A 19117-nucleotide genomic window follows, 5' to 3' on the forward strand; every position below is an offset into this window, starting at 1 on the left:
GCGCGTGGTCGCCAGTGGAGGGGGCGGGGGGGGGTCGTGCTATTCCCGTTTCCTCCTGCTTGGGGGACAAGTTGGGATGGGGCCATGCGTGGGGGGGATGGAAGGGTCGGGCCACACGTTTCTTTCCTGTGTGATGGACAGGGTGGGGTGGGACCATGTGTCCCCCCCCCACCTGCATGGGGACCCGGGGGCTGGGTTACTAGTGTCCCCGCCTGCTTGGGGGACAGGGCACAGGGTGAGATGAGGGTACACGTCCCCATCTGCATGGGGGACCAAGGGGCGAGGGCCACTGGTGTCCCTGCCTGCTTGGGGCACAGGCCTGCATGGGGCACTTAGGAGGTTGGGGCCGCCCATGTCCCTGCGTGCGTCGCGTGTGTTGTGCGGGGGGGGGGGGGGGGTGTCTGGGTCATGTGCGAGGACAGAATGGGATGGAGTCATGCACATCCCCACCTGCAGGGTGCGATGGAGCCACGCATATCCCTGCCTGTGAGGGAGCCGGGCCACAGGACAGGGTGGGTTGGGACTATGCATGTCCCTGCCTGCATGGGCACAGGACACCGCGGGGACAGGCAGGGACCCCTTATGTCCCGCCAGGGGAGGGAGTCCCTGCTGTGCACTGTGGTGGCACTGGGGCATCTGGCTCCAGGGGTGTCCCCAGGTGGGAAAGCTGGAGACACCGCTGGTCCCTGTTTGCATGCTGTCCATAGCGTGTGCACAGGTTTGGGATTTTCTGGATGACATCCAAGGCTGGGGAGATGCAGCCTGTTCTGAAACCTCAGGGTTGGCTGGCTGGTGGGGGAAGGTGGCAGTCCCTCAGTCTGTCCCACCAGCGCTGGGGAGAGCTAGAAATAAGCTGTGACTAGCAAGGACCATAGGGATCAGGCTCCAGGCTTCTCGAACGCCTTGAAACTGCTCTCCTCTACCTATATGGTCACGCTAAGTTCTGCAGTGGGGCTGCTGCTCTCTCAGGATGCTGATGTGTCCCACAGTCCCAGCTGACATGTGGCTCTGGGGAGAGCTCAGGAGGCATTTGGAGGCTGAAGCCCTAACTTTAGGGGAGCCAAATCTGCTGAGATCAAGTGGAGTGGGAGATCCTTGCTCTGGGGGAAGCCATGTGTTTGCACTCTCTGCAGCATGTTTTTTGGAGGGTTGTGAAACTCCAGGCCTTGATAGGGCACAGGGATCCTCTCTGATGGGAGAAGACAAGGCTGGGGAAGCGGGTGCTTGGTTTCACTAGGTGCAGAGGGAGGGAATGACTTTCCAAAGGTGGCACAGGGAATCTGTGGAAAAGCAGAGACTGGAGGGCTCATCGGACCTTATAAAATTCCTGGAAAGCTTGACAAGTCTGTGGAACTAATCCAAGCTTGCAAAGCTTTCCCTCAGCAAGCTGCACCATGGGCTTCCAAGGTCAGTCTGGTTTCATTATGTCAAGGAACTCCCTGGGTGGTTTGCGAGATTTGGGAGGCAGGTGTGAGAGCAGGGGGCTCTTTCTGGAGAAGCCTGGCAACTGGTCCTCAACACATGGGGGAGCACATGGGAGTGTGAAGCTGGAGCTCTCAGCTGAAGCATGGGAAAGGAGCTTGTGGGACAGCTGAGTGCCACTCATGAGATGCCCATCTTCCTTGGGCATGAGGTCCCTAGCCCAGATCTGCATGTTCCCCTTCTTGAGTGCATCCTCTAAGGACTGCTGTGAGTCAGCCTTGCCTGTGAGGAGGTTCCCAGCAACAGCTGGAGAAGGGTTGATAAGCTGGGGAGACATGGTGTCGATGCGTCCTCACGCCTTTACAGACCAAGTTCTGCCAGGGAGAGCTGCTCCTGGGGAAGGAAAATGGTTCTTGAGGTTTGGTTGGGAGAGACAAACTGCTGATGTGCCCTGTAACCTGTAGGAAGACATAAAGGCAGTGTAAAGGCATGGAAGAGAAATTCCATGTTGGTGGGAAAGGCCCTCAGAAGTCTGCTTCTGCTTCTCCACCCTACGGCTTGGAGAAAGACCACCACTGTCACTGTATCATGTTGGCCATGGTCAAGGCTGGAAAGACACCCCCCCAGTCTTGGACTGACTAGGCAATAAGTGGATTTTCAGTGCTGGGCCATGGAGAGATGAAAAATGCATGAGAACTGGCATGTCATCTCATGGCTTGGGTCAAGAGCAATTCCCATATCTGAGGAAATGGGAGGTTTGCTCAGTGGCAGAAGGAATTTTAAAACACATTTTCTGCTGGAGCCCTGCGAGAAGACCCAAGGGGAAGGGGGAGACATGCTACACTGTGACTGTGGTGATGTGCTTTGAGCCTTGGCTTTGCCCCATGTTTCCTGAGCGACTTCGGTAAATCTTCTGCGGCACCTTCAGGCCTCAGCTCTAGATGGGGGTTGCAACTCTGTACATTTTGAGTCAGCAGGAGATAAATCCAGCTGTGTCTATGGGGACTCCCTTCCTACAGTGCGGGAGGTCGCGTGGACCTCTGTGCACAAGCAAACCACAACCGCTGCAGGTTGCTCCGGCATCTCCAGCCACACAGCCCTCCACGTTGGTTTCAGCAGGGAACAGGCTGTTTCAATGGAGAGAGCTTTCTGGCAGAAGAGTCCAATGTGGTGACAGTGACTGGGCTCTGCTCAGACCTCTGGCAGAGGTCCTAGGCATCTCCGTGCTTCACCCATTGGCCAAACTTTTGTGTTCCTCCTATGACCACGCTCAGCAGAGGGCTGTGGGATGGAAGACCTCTGGGGCCCCTTCCACAGGGGCATGTTCCAGGAGGACAGGGGTGGCACTGGGTGACCAGAGACACCACCCAGTGCTGCTCTCAGCAGCTCTAAAGCTTTCAGCAGCCCCAACTGCCATGTGCATGGAGGTGAGGCCAGAACCAAAAATGCAATCAGTGCAGAGGTATTTCAACAGTGATTTAATGTTAAATCCATGTTACGGAAAGCTAACAAAGCACTTTGCCTGTAATAACGTTTTGTGAGGTGTAGAGTGCAGGTGAGCTATTGTGACGGAAGAGGAATGTGGAAATGTCACTTCTTGAGAAACAGCTTGTTTTCTAATTGCAAAAGGCCAAAAGTATAGAAATCTCTGGTGGAATGAGATTACGCTTATATGAGGTTATATGCTATGCTCACAACCTAGCAATGAGCACTCAGTTTTATGAACGCAATTAATGTGAGCACTTAAATCTCAAACCACTTCATTTGCCAAGTGGACAGTGTATTTAGTGACTCACATTTTATAGTTTGCACCACTGGTAGTTATAAGTGAAAAATCCCCACCGCAATTCCCAGTAAATAAGAAATAAAACCTACAGAGCTGCTGCAATGTGTAAGCCTTCCTGATACCATCATTTCTTTACGTTTAGATTAAAACAATGAAAAAAAGAAACTAAAAGCATCACTTTGGCTTGCAACAGAGCGATGTAGGAAAAGCTGAAACCTGTGCAACGCTGCATCTCTTGGCAACACAGCTCCTCTGAAATGATGCTAGTCTTCGGATACACACCCACAGTGCTGGAACGAGGGACAAAGAGCCATATTTAGTGGAAAACCCTATCTTGGAGTTAAATCCAAGTTTGGCATTCCTGTGCATGGAAAGCCAGCGGCAGCATTGTATCATTTATGACCAAAAAAGGTAGCCTTCACTGGCTGGGAATTCCCCTCTTCAGTCAGGTGTTGGCCAGGGTTTTAAAGGTCCGGGTCCCACTGATGACATTTGCTCTGGATCCAGGGCCTTTGTGGAAAGTGAGATGGTAAAGCCTCATGAGGAAGGCTGGTCATGAGAGAGTGCCATCGAGTTAGCCCAGAGGTGATCGAGAGGCCTTGATCTGCGGCATTAGCGCACTTTGGGGCGCTTGACTGCATGCTGAGGCTGTTCCCATCGTGTTCACAGCTGGACTTTGCTTGGATGGGACAGTGCGTGCACAGAGGAATTGCCAGCTGAAACACGTCTGTTTCTGTAACGAAGAGCATGTTTCTGTAACGGAGCTGGCACAGCTTAACCTCTTCCTGCCGTGGATGATGAGTTGTGAACATACAGCTAGGGTACCCCGAGGCAGAGGTACTGGTCCTGCTCCAGCAGAAAGGTCCTGCTCCAGCAGAAAGGTCTTCTCGGGCCAGTTGGCACCTCTTGATAGGGCTTTCCCAGGGTGATGGGATCTCACGTGCCCCCTGCCACCTTCCCACAGCCTCAATCAGGAGATGCTGCTGATGGATGATGAAGGCAGCAGGGTTTTACCAGGCAGCAGAAACCACAAGAGGGAGCTGAGATTATGGTCTGTGCATGTTCCCAGCCTCCGGGAACAGCCCAGTTCCAGCTCCAGCTCCCTCCTTCTCCTCTCTGTTTGCAGGTTGCTGCTTCCAAAGACCCAGTGGCTGATGAAACCCATGAAGATGATATTGAGTTTGACCGTGGTTCTGCTGGTGACGTGGTCCTTGGGGAGTAAGTACAATTTCAGGGAAGGAGATCCAAGGGGAGATCCTGTGTAGTTTCTGTCCCTCAGAGGAATTTCCTCTAGCTCATGGGGCATCATATCAGAGATGGGCATGACTCAGTTTGTGAAGAGATAAGAAAAAAAAGGAGCAAAATGCTGAACTTGCAGAGCCTGCAGGTTGGGAGACTCACCTACTGCTGTTTATATGTGTACACAGCTTGTAATGAGGAACTGGAGCTTCTTGCTAGTATTATAATAAAAGCAATAAAAATTAACACAAAGAAAACAAAGTATATATTTATTGACAAAGGCTGATGCTGATACACAATGCACGGAGGAGAGCATAAGTCCAGTGTCAAGGCCTTTGCTTGACTCACATGGACATTGTGGGGGGTCAGAAGTAAGGAGAGACTTCTTCTGATACAATGAGAAAGAAGGAGAAAATGAAGATCCTTTGGAAGTAGTCTGGTGGGGGCCAGAAATTGATTTGGGGACATCAGGATCACAAGCATGAATTTCTAATTTTAGACATTGCTTATCCCTCAAAAAGAGTGCAAAATTTGTCTAAAAAACTGTTTGTACAGAAAGTTTCAAAAAGAATACGGGAAAATTTCACAATATAAATATAATTCTGTAATGGAGATGCTCGTTTCATGCATTTTTTTTGCTGCTCACCAAGTGGGTCCGGTCTCTTCCAGAAGCCCAGGAGAGCATCTCCTGGGAGGTCCAGCGCTACGACGGCTGGTACAACAACCTGCTGCACCACAACCGCGGCTCAGTGGGTGAGTGCCAGGCCTGGGGATGGGGATGGCAGGACAGGGTGAGCTGACACTTTGGCATCTGGCCCGCTTTACAACTGAGAGAGAAACCTTTTCTGACTTAAGCCTGAACCAGGCAGGTGACCAGGCAATGCCACCTCCCGTGGCTCTGAGAGATGGCTGTTTGCACTCAAGGTAGGTCTCTAGATGCGCCTAAGAGCCCCGTTGGAGCAGTCTGGAGGGGCCAAGCAGCCCAGCTTTGTCTCCCGTGTCCTGGCCTTGCCACTTTTACCTGCTACCCAGGTGTGGTGGGTGTGAAGTCAGGGTATTTCTCTCTCATCTTCTCCCTTGTCTCTCTGTCTCTCCGGCTGTTCCCTCTCCTGTTTCCTATGGTGTTGGCAATCACCATGCTCATGTATTGCATAGTCAACACGGGCAGCTTAACATCGCTCCAGTTACCCACTGGAGAACACCACCCCAGACCTCCAGGAGGCAACAGGGATGTACATGGACCAGAGAAGGACAACTGGAAGGGAACATGCCCATGGAGGATCCCTCCTAGTTTTAAGAGGACGGATCCCAGTATTGTAAGAAGTTTTGGGTGTTGGTACCAAAACTTGTGTGTTCTTGGCCACTATAAGCATCTATGCCATCCTCTTGCTCTCTCCTGGGACCCTCGCACATGCCGGTGTACCCCGCTACTGCTGCGTCTCCCGTCTGTCGGGTGCCACCGGACCCATGCTATGTTGATTTGGTGACACAGGTGCCAGGCTGCTGCGTCTCCTGCCAGCCAACTACGCAGACGGCGTCTACCAGGCGCTGCAGGAGCCCCACGTGCCCAATGCTCGCCAGCTCAGCAACGCGGTGGCACGGGGACCCTCCGGGCTGCCCTCCCGCAGGAACACAACCGTCCTGGCTGTCTTCTTCGGTAAGAGCTGGGGCCTGGCACCAGGTGGAAAGATGTTGGTTTGAGTGGAAAAACGCTGGTTTCTCACACCCCAAGGCCACACGTCGGAGCGTTCCTCACCCACCACTTCATAGCAAACCCACACCCAAAAGGTAAAGCCTTGGGTATCGCCATACCAAAGTACTGTCCAGCCAAAAGAGTTCACATGAATTTTTTATGACCTTTGGCAGTTGCCACAAATGCTGATATTTGTCATTTGGGAACTTCCTCATTTGTTTTAGCGATAGAGTTACCTTGTTGCAAAACGCCTAACAAATGCGCTAAGAGCCGCGCTGTGAGTGGTTGCTGGGCGGAATCGCTGCAAGTCGGAAAAGTTTTTGCTGTCGCTCAGGAGCTCAGCGGGGTCTTGGGTCTCCAAGCCCGGGGATGTCTGTCTCTGGGAAATACCCTCGGCTCATTGAGAAAACAGGCCGAACTTGTCAAAGAAGTGGAGACAATTAGCTGCCCATACGGCTTAAGGTTCATACACATCCCCGGACACCCAAGCCAGGGTGCTCGGCCCCAAGATGGGCCACGGGAGGGGCAGACACTAGTGTGGTACCATTTAGCTTCTCCCTGGAGGTAGTTTTTCCCACCACACCAAAGCTCAAATAGGCCAACAGCAACGGCAGCCACCGGGCTCAGCATCAGCAGCAACCCTTGGCCTTGAAGGCTACAAGCAAGGAGGAGCTCAGGGAAGTAGTGGCTAAATGCAGAGCCTTGCTCCTGGTGAAGTGGTGGCCAGCAGATGGTCCAGCTGCCGGTGGTCTCTGAACATCCGCTGGCTGAGTCTCTCCACCCTGGTCCCTGAATCACCCTACCCTACTCATGAGGTCTGGCCAGGGGCACCTGAAGCCCTATTCCTGTGTACTAGAGCTCAGCACATCTGGGCTCCAGCCCAAAGTTTTTCAAAGTCGTGGAGCAAACCAGCAGTGAAGGCAGGAAGGAAACCACTCTTGCTGCACAGGGTGGTCCCCTCAGCCCACGTACGGCTCAGCTGCGCACCATCTTGTCCTGCTCCAGGTGCTGGTGGCAGTCGTCCCAGCTGCTGACCGTGCTTGGGTCTCTGGCAGGTTTCCACGTGCTCTCGGACATCCTGGGGACAGAGAAACCCGGCTGCCCTGCTGAGTTCCTGAACATCCACATCCCATCCGGAGACCTCGTGTTTGACCCTGCAGGCACTGGAGATGTGGTCCTGCCCTTCCAGCGCATCCACTGGGCAACGGAGACGGGGCAGAGTCCCAACAGCCCCCGGGAACAGGTAGGTAGCGTTTCCTTTGCTCTTTGCCTTTCGGCTAAATTCCTCTTCACCCAACATTGGGGTCTGTAGCAGCCAAGATAGCGTTTGCAAAAATAAAAGGAGAGCACTGCTGTTTCCTTAAAAATATACGTCTCTCAAGTGTTTGAACCAATTGCAAATGAACCCAAAGCACAACCTGCAAGGTGCTGGTTCACACAGAGCAACATTTGTGGTTGCTCAAGGTCAGTGCTTTTCTTGGCCAAAGAAAACGTAATTACTCTAGATCTGCCTGTGTCATCTATTTTAATGCAAATTTGAGTTTCTTGCATGGCTTATGGAGGGCAGAAGAGGAATGGGTAAAGCAGGAGCAATTCACAGTCTTCCTTGGCTGCCAAAGTTTTTATCACTTCAGTCAAAATGAGCAAAGGTAGGGCTGCCTGTATCTGGTGGAACAAGTGATAACTGGAGCCTTTTTGGTACAAGTGTAATGAACTTCCATAATCAATTTATATACTTGTGCCGCTCTAGAAGGCCAGTAATCATGACACATTATTTTTAGGCACCAACTCTTATCTTTAATAATGCATCATAAAACTGAGCTGGTACTGTCATAAAGTTGTAAACTTGTAAAGCTTCTCTGAATTTCAGTCAGTTTGGAAAAAATCCAGGTTTTCCCCCAATTTCACCATGTTTTGCTATGCTGAGGCTGGATGTGTTCCCAAGCCCATGTGCTTTTTCTTTCATGCTGGAAAGTTTCCCAATCAAAATCGCCGAAGCAAAATAGCCCCCTGAACCTTTCATGTGACAAACCATGATGAGACCAGGTTAGCAAGTCATGGTTTTAGCAGTATTTCAAACCTTAGAAAAATGAAAACACCACCATGTTTTCAGACTGAAAAGGATGTTTTAATGAAAACATTTGGCAAAGGAGATATTCAACATGTTGCCAGGGCAGTGGGACTCCCTGCTGCGAGGACAGGGCTCCCCAGAGGGGAAAGCTCCAGTGTTTCCAGTTTCCCCAGAGATGGGTTTAGTCCCTTTGCAGCTTGGTCTTGCCTATGTAGGGATTCACAGATGTCTGCTTCTGGGCATAGCTGAAAATAATTGGGGAAAAAAACCCAACAAAATACACTTTTGAAAAATCTTTTGCTTGGTCTTTTCCTGTACCTGGCACTAATTCCTGCAGTTTGCATAGAGATTGTCGGAGTATATATTTGCATCCTGATAGCTCTTGTTAAAACAGGGGATGGGGTGGCTGCTTTGTAAGACCAAAAGGGCCGGGTTGGGGCTTTTCAGACCTTTTTGTTGCACCTTTCTGCCGAGACCCTGGCGCCTGTTAATGCCTGTTCTCCATGCCTGCCCTAGACCAACGAGGTGACAGGCTGGCTGGATGGCAGCTCCATCTACGGCCCCTCGCACTCCTGGAGCGATGCCCTGAGAAGCTTCCTGGGGGGACAGCTGGCATCGGGGCCCAGCGGGCGCCTCCCGAGGGAGACAGACGGGAGGGTCCCCATGTGGAAGGCGCTGGATCCGTCCACAGGACAGGGTGGTCCCCGGGGGATCTACGGTAATGGTGGCATCCTCAATGGGTTTTCACCTGCTTGGCTCCATCCCTGACTGCGAGCAGGGGGGGGCAGGATGTCCCTGGAGCTGGGCCCAGAGGGGACCCCAGGAAAGGGCAGGGGAGTGGGGTGAGCCGGGACATGTGGGTCAGGAGTCCCGTGGGACAGCAGGCAGTTTTCCAGCCCAAGGGGGAGGAAGATGTGTGCCCCACCAAAGGCTTCCCAGCAAAGACTTGCCATGAACTCAAGGTGCCACATCCCCAGGAGGCAGTGGGTCATTTCCCAGCCAACACGCAGAGACCAGTGGCTACTAGTCCCTCCGATCCAAGGCGATCTCCTCTGGGGAAAGGGGCTGCCGTGGATAAAAACCTGCTCTGCTTGCTTTGAATTCCTCACCTGCCCAACCTTTGGTTCATGCTGGGGGCCCAGTGCTGCTTCTCGCTCACTCAGGCTGCTTGTCTCCCTGGGGAGGAAGGAAGGGCGAGGGGATGAGGGGATGCTGGGCTGCAGCCATGGGGCTGGGGGTGCTCCGCCAGCCAAGGGCAAAGCTAGACCCAGTGGCAGCATCCCCCACTGATGGTCCCGGCGGCTCTTGCAGACCTGGGGAACGCCTGGGGGAATGAGAACCGCTTCCTGCAGGCTGAGAGCATTGCCTGGTTTCGGTACCACAACCACCTGGCCGCGAAGCTGGCCCAGGAACACCCCAACTGGTCTGATGAGGACCTCTTCCAGCATGCTCGCAAGCAGGTCATTGCCACCTTCCAGGTGAGGGATGGGACCCCCCAGCTCTGCCAAGACCCCCAATACCCTTCCCGGCTCTGTCCCTGACCCGATTCCCCTGTGCCCTAGAGCATCGTGCTGTACGAGTGGCTGCCAACTCTGCTGGGGAGACCCATCCCAGAGTACAAAGGTGAGGGGCACAGCGGGTGATGGAGCTGCAGGGTGTGTGGGGAGCAGGGGTGGGGGGACCAGGGGAGCTGGAGGATGGGGCAGGAGAGGGGGCTCAGCCCCCTTTCTCTCCAGCCTGGGTGCTGGACTGTGGCTGCTGCCCCGCAGGTTACCAGCAGCATCTGGACCCCAGCCTCTCGCCAGAGTTCGTGGCAGCTGCAGGGCAATTCCTGGCCACCATGGTGCCACCGGGCGTCTACAAAAGGTAGGAGCAGCCCGGCAGTGCTGTGGGAGAGCAGTGCCCATGCTGGGGAAGGAGATGCCTGAGCTGGGGTGGTGGCTGGGGATGGTCCCTGTCCCTTCCCTGGCATCCTGCCCCTCACTGGGACAGCCAAGCCCCACCAGCTCAGGGCAGCCCCAGTCGGGGGCTGTGGGTCCAGCCCTTCTCTGCTGTTCCAGAGCCCACAGGTGCCAGTTCCAGAAAGTGCCCGGCCCCGGTGGCTCATACCCAGCAGTGCGGCTCTGCAACAGCTACTGGAGCAGAGAGGTACGGGGAAGGGAGTGTGGGGGTCCTGAGGACGTAGCAGGCTGGCCGGAGGGGCTTCATTCCTTGCTTTACATTACGGAAGACCCCACAGGGAGGTGAAAGGGAAATTGGGCGCAGAGCATGACAGCCAACCAAGGGGTGTGAGGTCCTCCCCATCCAGACATCCCCAGATGCCGCCTTGAGCCACGGCAGGCTCAGACCTCAAGGTTGTGCTGACATGGAGAAAATGAGCCTGGAAGAAATCCCTAGTACCCCTACATCCAGGGTCTGCACCCCTATGGGCACCAGTTCAGGGGTGTGGGGCTGCCCTATGTCCTCGGACCTGCGAGGCATCACCTGCTCTTTCCATCTCCCCTCAGAGCACCAGGCTGCAGCAGGCAGAAGATGTGGACGTGGACGACCTCCTGCTGGGGATGAGCTCACAGATTGCAGAGCGGGAGGACAACATTGTGGTGGAAGATCTCCAAGGTCTGCACTCCCCTGCACTGCAGCTGGCGCGTTGGTGGGGGACCCTCTCCTGGGGATGTGTGGGGACCAAGGTGGGGAGACAGGTCTCATTGCCACCGCCATCAGCACCCAACCACACGCTCAGACCAGCTTCAACCTTGTTAACGGAGGTGCAGAGAAGCTGCAGGGCATGTTAAGCATGTTCCTGGGACTGTCCTGGCAAGGGCATGGAGATGATCTCCATGTTCAGCATGGCTCATGGCAGAAGGACGAGGCCAGCCTGGCAGCTGGGGCCGTTGGGGTTGCTCCTCCGGCTCCGCCTTGCCATCACCATGGCTTCGAATCCACCCACAGATTACTGGTACGGGCCCCTGAAGTACTCCCGCACTGACTATGTGGCCAGCTGGCTCCAGCGCGGACGAGACCTTGGCCTGCCCACCTATAACCAAGCCCGGGAGCGATTTGGGTTGGAGCCTCTCCAGAACTGGTCAGACCTTGCCCCACACCTGGAGCAACAGGTAACGAGGAACTGGTCAGGGCACGGAAAGTGCGTGAGTCAAAGGACGTTGGGGCAGTCCAGGCAGTGACTAGCTTCTCCAGCAACGTAGGAAGAGGGACATCAGTGTGCATCCTGCCCTAGCTCATTTTCATGCCTGCGGGGCTGTTGCATTGGAGTAACTGTGTAATTACATGGCATGAATAAACATATCCTGCCCCAGTGCTAAGCGCCTGTGCCGCTGGGAGCTCTGCTCCTCCTGGAGCTGAGATGCTCTGGGAGTGGTGCTTAGTTGCTCAAGTCCAAGCCATGAGCTCAAGGCTGCATGGGGCTGAGCATCCTCCCAGCCCATGGACGGGTGATGCCTGGGACATGCACATTCCTCGCTCCTCCTGAGGCTTGCCAAGACTTTTCTGAGGCCCTGCAGAATTCCCTCTGCTCACATGTGTGCGGTGCGGGTTTCTGGCCAGGTCCTGGAGAAGGTTGCTGCTCTGTATGCCAACAACACGTCTGGGCTGGAGCTGCTCCCTGGAGGCATGCTGGAGGTTGACGGCTCCCTCTTCAGTGCCATCATCCTGGACCAGTTTGTGCGCCTGCGTGATGGCGACAGATTTTGGTTCGAAAACACCAAGAACGGGTAAAGGCCTCTTCCATGTCTGGCACACAGAGCAGGCTGCCCACTGCTCTGCCAGCCCCAGTAAGACATAACAACTGGGGCTGGAGGAAAAACCATCTTCCAGCTTCCTAAAACAGTGTGGGGAGGCAATCCCTCCTGCCACCAGACAGTGACGCCCAGGGCCACCGCTTGGTCCCACATCTTTTTTCCCAGGCTGTTCACAGTGGAGGAAACCAGGAACATCCGTAACACCACCTTCCGTAACATCCTGGCTGCCGTCACCCACGCAGACCCCAAAGAACTCCAGCCCTGCGTGTTCGTCTGGAGGGAGGGTGAGTGCAAATGGCAGGGCACAGGGGGCAAATGTCACCAGCGAGTTAGGGAGGAAAGCAGACCCATCTCGGTGACACAGTCGGTGACTCAGTGACACAGGGAAAGCATTGGGCTGGCAGTATCTGAAGCCTGACACCTGCCCCTAAGCCAACAAAATGTGTGCAAAATGCAAGGGTTGCTTGTAGGCAAGGCGGGCAGCAGTGATGTTGAAAGTGGGCTGAAGTCCAGGCATGTGTATTGCATGAGTCTTGGAAAGATCTCAGGGTACAAAAATGCAACTGATGCCCTGGAAGGTCGTGCCGGGGTTAAAACTTGGTCTCTGCCTACCCCACACTGTGTCACGCTCCTCACTGATGTGTCCTCTAGCTCCTTTGATATACGAGCACACACAGGCCTGCAGGTTAAACCGATGAGTGACCCGAAAAGTGATGAAGTTTGCAGATGAGTTAAGCTTTGCATACTGTAACTGTGTAACATTGCCTACTTTTGCCTTTAATTGCATCAACCCCTGAATGTGCCCTGGGTGCTGTACTGCAAGGCCCTCTCCTGCCCAGCTGCTCCACCGACGTGGTTGTTGGTTAACCAGGGCTGGAAGGGCTGGCCAGGCTTTCCTGCAGATGTGGTTGCAATGGCAGCATGAACTGCACCAGCTGGATTTCAGCCCAGGGAGAGCTCAGGGCTTGCATCCCAGCATGTTCTGGGTTCCCAGCAGGCTAGGAGCAGCCTAGTCCTGTGCTGATGTGCACCCCTCACCCTGGTGCCGTCCTGTGCCGTCCTTGAAATGAGCTTTCCTCTCCCCACCAAGAACCAAAGAGAGTCCTGCTGCCATGCTCGGGGTGAGATGTAGCCAAACACAGCAGTATGCCTTTTCCTCTCAGGAGCTTGCCACACCCTTCCCATTTACCGAAAGCGTTCTATTTGGCACACGTTCCAGCTCTTGCAAGGCATTTGGGTTCCTCCATGCAATTGCACCAGGAGGACTCCCTGGATTTGCAGCATACGGATGAGCAGAGGGTCTGAGCCCCAGTTTGCCGTGGCCCAGGGTACTTCTTGCTCAGCCCATCCCATCAGGAGAGGTGATGGTGCTGAACTCCCAGAGTGCTTGAGTCCAGTTCTGCGCTTGGTTTGCTGTGGCAGGCAAAGGTTCAACCTGAAAACACGGGTTGTCCCCTGAAATCTGGAGTTTAACCTGGGCATCCCAGTTTTGCAGCGCTCCCTGGGTCACTCGGCAATGAACCCCACCGGCATCTTAATGCGGAGGTTCCTGGGGATGATGGAGATGAGAGAGGTAAAAGGTCCACGACACTCACAGCCTGTCTCCCCCCATGCAGGGGACCCGTGCCCCCAGCCCCAGCAGTTGACGGCTCAACACCTGGCCAACTGCACGCCCATGACCGTGCTGGACTACTTCAAAGGCAGCGGTGCAGGCTTCGGGATCATCATCGTTGTCCTCTGCTGTCTGCCTTTAGGTTTGCTGCTCTGTTTCTTTACCCATCTCCTCTTCCACCAGAGAAAGGGGCTGAGTGCCCATGGACCAAGCACCTCCCAGCAGGAGCTGCTGAGTCTTGGCCACTCTCGAGGTCCTTGAGGTGGCAGGGTCCTTGGGCATCAGGTGGGAGCAGGGCTTTCATGGTGCAGCCCTGCATTAAGTAAAACCATGGAGCATTGAACTGGGGGTGATGGGGAAGAAATAAACCCCTGTCTGCCCCAGTCGTACAGGTGATACTGCCAAAGCAGGAAGGAGCTTTGTGATATGTCGTGCTTTCTTCTCCCATGTGTCCCCAGTGACGCTGTTTGTTGCCTGGATCGTTGCCGTTCTCCGCAAGAGAGATTTCAAGAAGCTGCAGAAGAAGCAGGGCTCCAGCGTGAGGAGGGAGGTGACCGGCGAGGTGATACATGGTGAGGTGGCACTGTTGGTCCTGCAATGGTGTCTGGTGATGCCGCTGAAGTCAGGGCACATACCAAGGCAGGGCTGGGCTTGAAACTTATATCCAGACTGGATATAAGGAGAAACTATTTCGCCAGGAGGATAGTCAAGCAGTGGAGCAGGTAGCCCAGAGACGTTGTGCAGTCTCCATCCTATCCAAGACCTGACTATATAAAGCCTTGGCCAGACTGGCCTGACCCTGTAGCTGGTCCTACTTTAGGCAGGAGACTGGGTGAGAGACCCTTCCAACCTGAGTCCCTTCCAACCCAAATCATCCTATGACCCTTTAATTACAACCTTCTCCAGATCACACCTTATCTGAAGGAAACCTATGTGGAGCAATTGCACCAATAGCTCCAGGACAGGGACTGTATCTCCTTGTCCTAGACACTGGAAAAATCCTGCCTCCCGGCTCAATGGTCTGTAATCCTCCACTGTCCATGCCCTTGAGCTCTGCAGTTGGGAGATCATCATTTTTCCCTTAACATGTGTCTGGTCATGCAATCACTTCCAAGCTGCATCTCGGTGAAGGAGGTGCTGGGATGAGTAGGAGTGCAGGTGTGCCTTTCCAGCTGAGTCCTGTGCTCTCTCCCACCAGCCATGGAGTGGCACGGTCCCAAGACAGACAGCTCTCCCGTCTACATTCAGCTCCAAGCTGACACAGTGCTCAAAGTGCTGGATGGGAGAGGGTCTGTGCTCCGGAGCATCAGCCTGAAAGTCCATCAAAGGGTGGAGGTGGTCCTCTCTAGCAACAAAGGGAACAAAGCTCTGCTCCTGAAGAGCCCCAAGGAGTACGACCTGGTGAGTACCATGATGCCAGGGGTATGATACCTTCCCCTGGACCCTCCACCATCTTCTGCCACTGGTCGCCACACCACTCAGTCCTGGGCACTGGGAGCAGCATAGGTCTCTGAAGGGTGGCTGTGGCCTCCTGAGAACCACCAGGTCCAGCTCATACCATGGAGCGACCACTGTGGTGAAGAGCAGCAGAACTCACATCTGAACTGAGCCTCTGCTGCTCACAGCCATTTGGTGGGGTCTTCTGCAGGTGCTGCTTTTCAGCGAGGAGGCAGAGAGGAGCAACTTCGTTGGGAAGCTACGAGGCTACTTGGAGGAGCGCGGCCTTGACCTGCATATGTCTGAGATGAAGGAGCAGAGCCTGATGAAATGGGCAGTCACCCAGGAGCAGAGAAAACAAATTCTGGAGACTTTCTTCAGGCACCTGTTTGCTCAGGTATGTAGAGGTGTGGCAGGCTTTGATGCATGGAGGAAGGTATTTCTGTATTGATTAAGCAATGAATGTTGCTGCTGTTGCTCTCTGTAAGAGCTGATAAGCCATGCACAAGGAAGCTGGCAATACTTTCAGGACCAAGGGACATTTTCCCCTGCAGAAGACAAAGGGAGTTCTTCTGTGGTGATATAAGTGTCTAAAGTCGCAAAGAGACTTTTGGATGATGTAACTGAGGTCTCCATAATGGTCAGTGGTGTTTAGTGTGAAAGTCACATTGTGTAGGAGAGACACGGGACTTCCCCATGGTATCTGCCATGAGTTTTGTGCCAGGGGGGCCACTGGCCTCTGTGCAATAGGTTGGGCAAGTGAACGCCAGCCTTCTGCTCTGCCAGCACTCATGGGATTTCTTTTGTGGGACACAACCTGCAGGTGCTGGAAATCGACAGGTCCGATGCTGGAGAGCTCAACTTTGAATCTTCACAGAAGGCAAAGGAGTCTCTGACATGTGAGCTGAGCAGGGTTGAATTTGCTGAGGCCCTGGGGCTCAAAGCCGACTCCATGTTTGTGGACTCCATGTTCTCCCTGGCTGACAAAGACAGCAATGGCTACATCTCCTTCCGGGAGTTCCTGGACATTCTGGTGGTCTTCATGAAAGGTGGGAGCTGGAGCTGGTCTCCATCTATTGCTCTAAGTCCTGTTTCTAGGCTCTGGCAACAGCACCAGCAGAGTGAAGGACAAGATCCATCCATTCCCTTCACTTAGGACAGCTTCAACTTGAGTTATGGGGCAGTGACAATGTATTTTTTAATTATGTTTTCTGTAAGACTGTCCCTGAGGGGAGCTATGTCAGAGCAGTGATTTGCTGATCTGTCGCCACCATAGACAAGTCTGCCCCGTCCTCTGAATGGACCATGCATCCTGCCCTTGACAGATGATAACAGCCATATAAGATGTCATATCTGATCCCCCCTAAATGACCACTGGAAAGGTAGATTCATAGATGGAGGTGGTGAATGCCAGATTCAATCAAAGCAGCTCCCAGAAAAATCATTGCTGTGCAAAAGCACATTTTGAGTTTGCAAAATAATGCACAAGAAAGAATGTGTATCTACCTGATTTTTCACCTTGCACTTGAGAAAGTCAGGGCGGCACGCTATTCACATTCAGTCACTATTCAAGCTGTGATCAGCAGTGTGCTTTCAGTCTTTTCAGGGCTGGGTGAGACTTCACTGCTGCAGGTTCAGACTCTCAAAGACAATGTTTGAAAGCACTTTTGCTGATGAAAATAGGATCTTGTTCTTACTTCGCCTCTCGCCCTTCCCACCAGGGTCCCCGGAGGAGAAGTCCAAGGTGATGTTCAGGATGTATGACATTGATGAGAATGGGTTCCTCTCCAAGGAGGAGTTTCTGAGGATGCTCAGGTACTTCTCCTCATCTCTCTAGATGTTTTCACAATGTCTGTAAACATAGATGTCTTCAAAAGCAACTCCCAGTTTCTGTGCTTCACTCCCCAAGGGTGCTATGTGAGAGGCCGTGGGCTCAACACTCGCAACCAAGAGCCCATTTCTCCTGTGAAACTGGTCTGGGGCTCTGCCCTGTGTTATTTGAAGGACTCAAGCTGTGGTCCTCTGAAGTTCCCATCTCTCGTCCTTGCTCCAGGTCCTTCATCGAGATCTCCAACAACTGCCTGTCAAAAGACCAAGCAGAGCAGGTGACCGAGTCCATGTTTTGGGCCTCAGGGTTTCAGGACAGGGATGAGCTGACATGGGAGGATTTCCACTACATGCTGCGGGACCACGACAGCGAGCTTCGTCTCACCCAGCTCTGCGTCAAAGGTCAGTGGGCAGGAGCACTGGGTCACCCCAGGCCCTGCAGGGCTGGAGGTGATGGGCAGCACCCAATGCGTAGCTCCCAAATCTTGTCCCATCAATCTCTCCATCCCAACCGCAGTAATGGGGCATCAGCTGCCACTCTGTGTGCGACATGTTTGGGTCAGCTCAGAGCCTCTCCCCACCCCACCCCTGCCCAGGGGAGATGCCTAATCCTTGTCCACCGCATCTCACACACTCTAAACAGCTGTTTGTCCTTTTGGCTCCTGAAAGGTGTCCCTGAGGTGCTCAAGCAAAACCTGAACAACCGCGTCTCCTTCATAAAAAAGAAAGAGCCAAAAGAGTAAGCTCTCCTCCTTAGTCTTGCTGCTGCTGCTATTTCTTCTTCTCTTTCTGCCTGGATGCACATCCATCTTTCACCTCAGCCCCTCCGACAAATGCTCCCAGCAGGTGTTCGCACGCCCAGTGCTGGGGAAGGGGGACGACCATGCTGGGACATGCCCATGAGCAAGCCGGACACTGCGGTGGGGCTGCTGCCTTCCTCCCCTGGCACCCAGGCGGCCAGACGGGAGGAACTGCCTCCTGCAGAGCCCCTGTTGCATTCACTACATGGGAATGGGAGTCCTACCTTGCTTTTCAGAGGGGAGGGTTATCTTGTGTGAATCCGATCCGTGTACTATGCAGTTAAAGTTAATGCAAGCAGGCTTGCTGGACACCTTCTCAGCTGAGCCTGAGATGGAAAGTGGGGAAATGGGGACAATTTTGGCAAGCCCTTCCTGCAAGTACAACTTTGGGCTAGACGTAGCTCTATTCCCAACAGAACCATCTCAGAGGAGGAGAAAGACCCGAACCTGGACACCATGAGCCACTACATAGAGCGAGATGGGCAAGAGCTGAGGAAGAGACCAGGCAGAAAGTGAGTACACCCTCTCCTCACTGGGCGCACTTCTTGGGTTCGGGTTCAGCCTGTTTGCTCTTTCTCATGTCTCTGTGTCAGACTGGGTAGCCCTCCGGTCAAATGGCACTGCTGCAAGGAGCCAGCACGCCCATGACAGTGGTGCAACGTAGGGAGGGGATGCGAGACTGTCCCTGCAGGAGATGCCCCAGCCCAGACAGGCACATCACAGCGTCTTGCTGGCTGAGGACTTATGGTAACAGCCCTGTCTCGGTGGGGATGGTGCCGTAGCTGGGTCTGGGTGATGTGCCTCTATAAAAAAAAAAAGAAGTGTCCAACTCCAGAGCTCGGGATGTATGCCTTGCCCACAGAGAGGGACTTTCCCTGGCAGGTCCTGCCTGTGTTCCTCTGCCCCTTGGGACACTGCTGGTTCACCCGTGAGCTGCCTGCAAGAGCTGCAGGAGAGACTCTGGTCCTCACTGCTGTGGCAGCAGCAAATATTTCTACAAGGAAGTAGTTAAATGGTTGTTACTCATGGCCAGAATATCCTGATTTGCCTTAATAGCTCCAAGGACCTTCCCCTACCCTCGATCAGTTTGGATGTGTCCTGGTTTAACCCCAGCCAGCAACTAAGCCTCACATGGCTGCTCGCTCACTCCCCGCCCAGTGGGATGGGGGAGAGAATCGGAAGGTTAAAAGTGAGAAAACTCGTGGGCTGAGATAAAGGCAGTTTAATAGGCAAAGCAAAAGCCGCGCACGCAAGCAAAGCAAACCAAGGAATTCATTCACTGCTTCCCCTGGGCAGGCAGGTGTTCAGCCATCTCCAGGAAAGCAGGGCTCCATCACGCGTAATGGTGACTTGGGAAGACAAACGCCATCACTCCAAACGTCCCCCCCTTCCTCCTTCTTCCCCCAGCTTTATATGCTGATCATGACGTCATATGGTGTGGAATATCCCTTGGGTCAGTTGGGGTCAGCTGTCCC

General features: G+C 53.9%; 1 protein-coding gene across 1 annotated transcript in view; it reads left to right on the forward strand.

The window, feature by feature from the left end:
• Positions 1-4362: 4362 nt before the first annotated feature.
• LOC103896475 (dual oxidase 2) overlaps positions 4363-19117 on the forward strand; it is a 22083-nt gene continuing 7328 nt past the window's right edge. Inside the window, exons 1-22 of the mRNA XM_019471271.1 lie at positions 4363-4426; positions 5117-5200; positions 5940-6104; positions 7196-7383; positions 8728-8929; positions 9523-9689; positions 9774-9834; positions 9981-10077; positions 10272-10359; positions 10719-10827; positions 11161-11324; positions 11773-11939; positions 12132-12250; positions 13583-13720; positions 14037-14150; positions 14777-14979; positions 15227-15412; positions 15839-16064; positions 16737-16830; positions 17069-17244; positions 17512-17581; positions 18059-18154. Coding sequence (XP_019326816.1) covers positions 4363-4426; positions 5117-5200; positions 5940-6104; positions 7196-7383; positions 8728-8929; positions 9523-9689; positions 9774-9834; positions 9981-10077; positions 10272-10359; positions 10719-10827; positions 11161-11324; positions 11773-11939; positions 12132-12250; positions 13583-13720; positions 14037-14150; positions 14777-14979; positions 15227-15412; positions 15839-16064; positions 16737-16830; positions 17069-17244; positions 17512-17581; positions 18059-18154 — 2978 coding nt within the window. The remainder of the gene's footprint in view (positions 4427-5116; positions 5201-5939; positions 6105-7195; positions 7384-8727; positions 8930-9522; positions 9690-9773; positions 9835-9980; positions 10078-10271; positions 10360-10718; positions 10828-11160; positions 11325-11772; positions 11940-12131; positions 12251-13582; positions 13721-14036; positions 14151-14776; positions 14980-15226; positions 15413-15838; positions 16065-16736; positions 16831-17068; positions 17245-17511; positions 17582-18058; positions 18155-19117) is intronic.

This window comes from Aptenodytes forsteri, unplaced genomic scaffold, assembly GCF_000699145.1.
Source record: "Aptenodytes forsteri isolate BGI_AS27 unplaced genomic scaffold, ASM69914v1 Scaffold113, whole genome shotgun sequence".
Taxonomy (NCBI): domain Eukaryota; kingdom Metazoa; phylum Chordata; class Aves; order Sphenisciformes; family Spheniscidae; genus Aptenodytes; species Aptenodytes forsteri.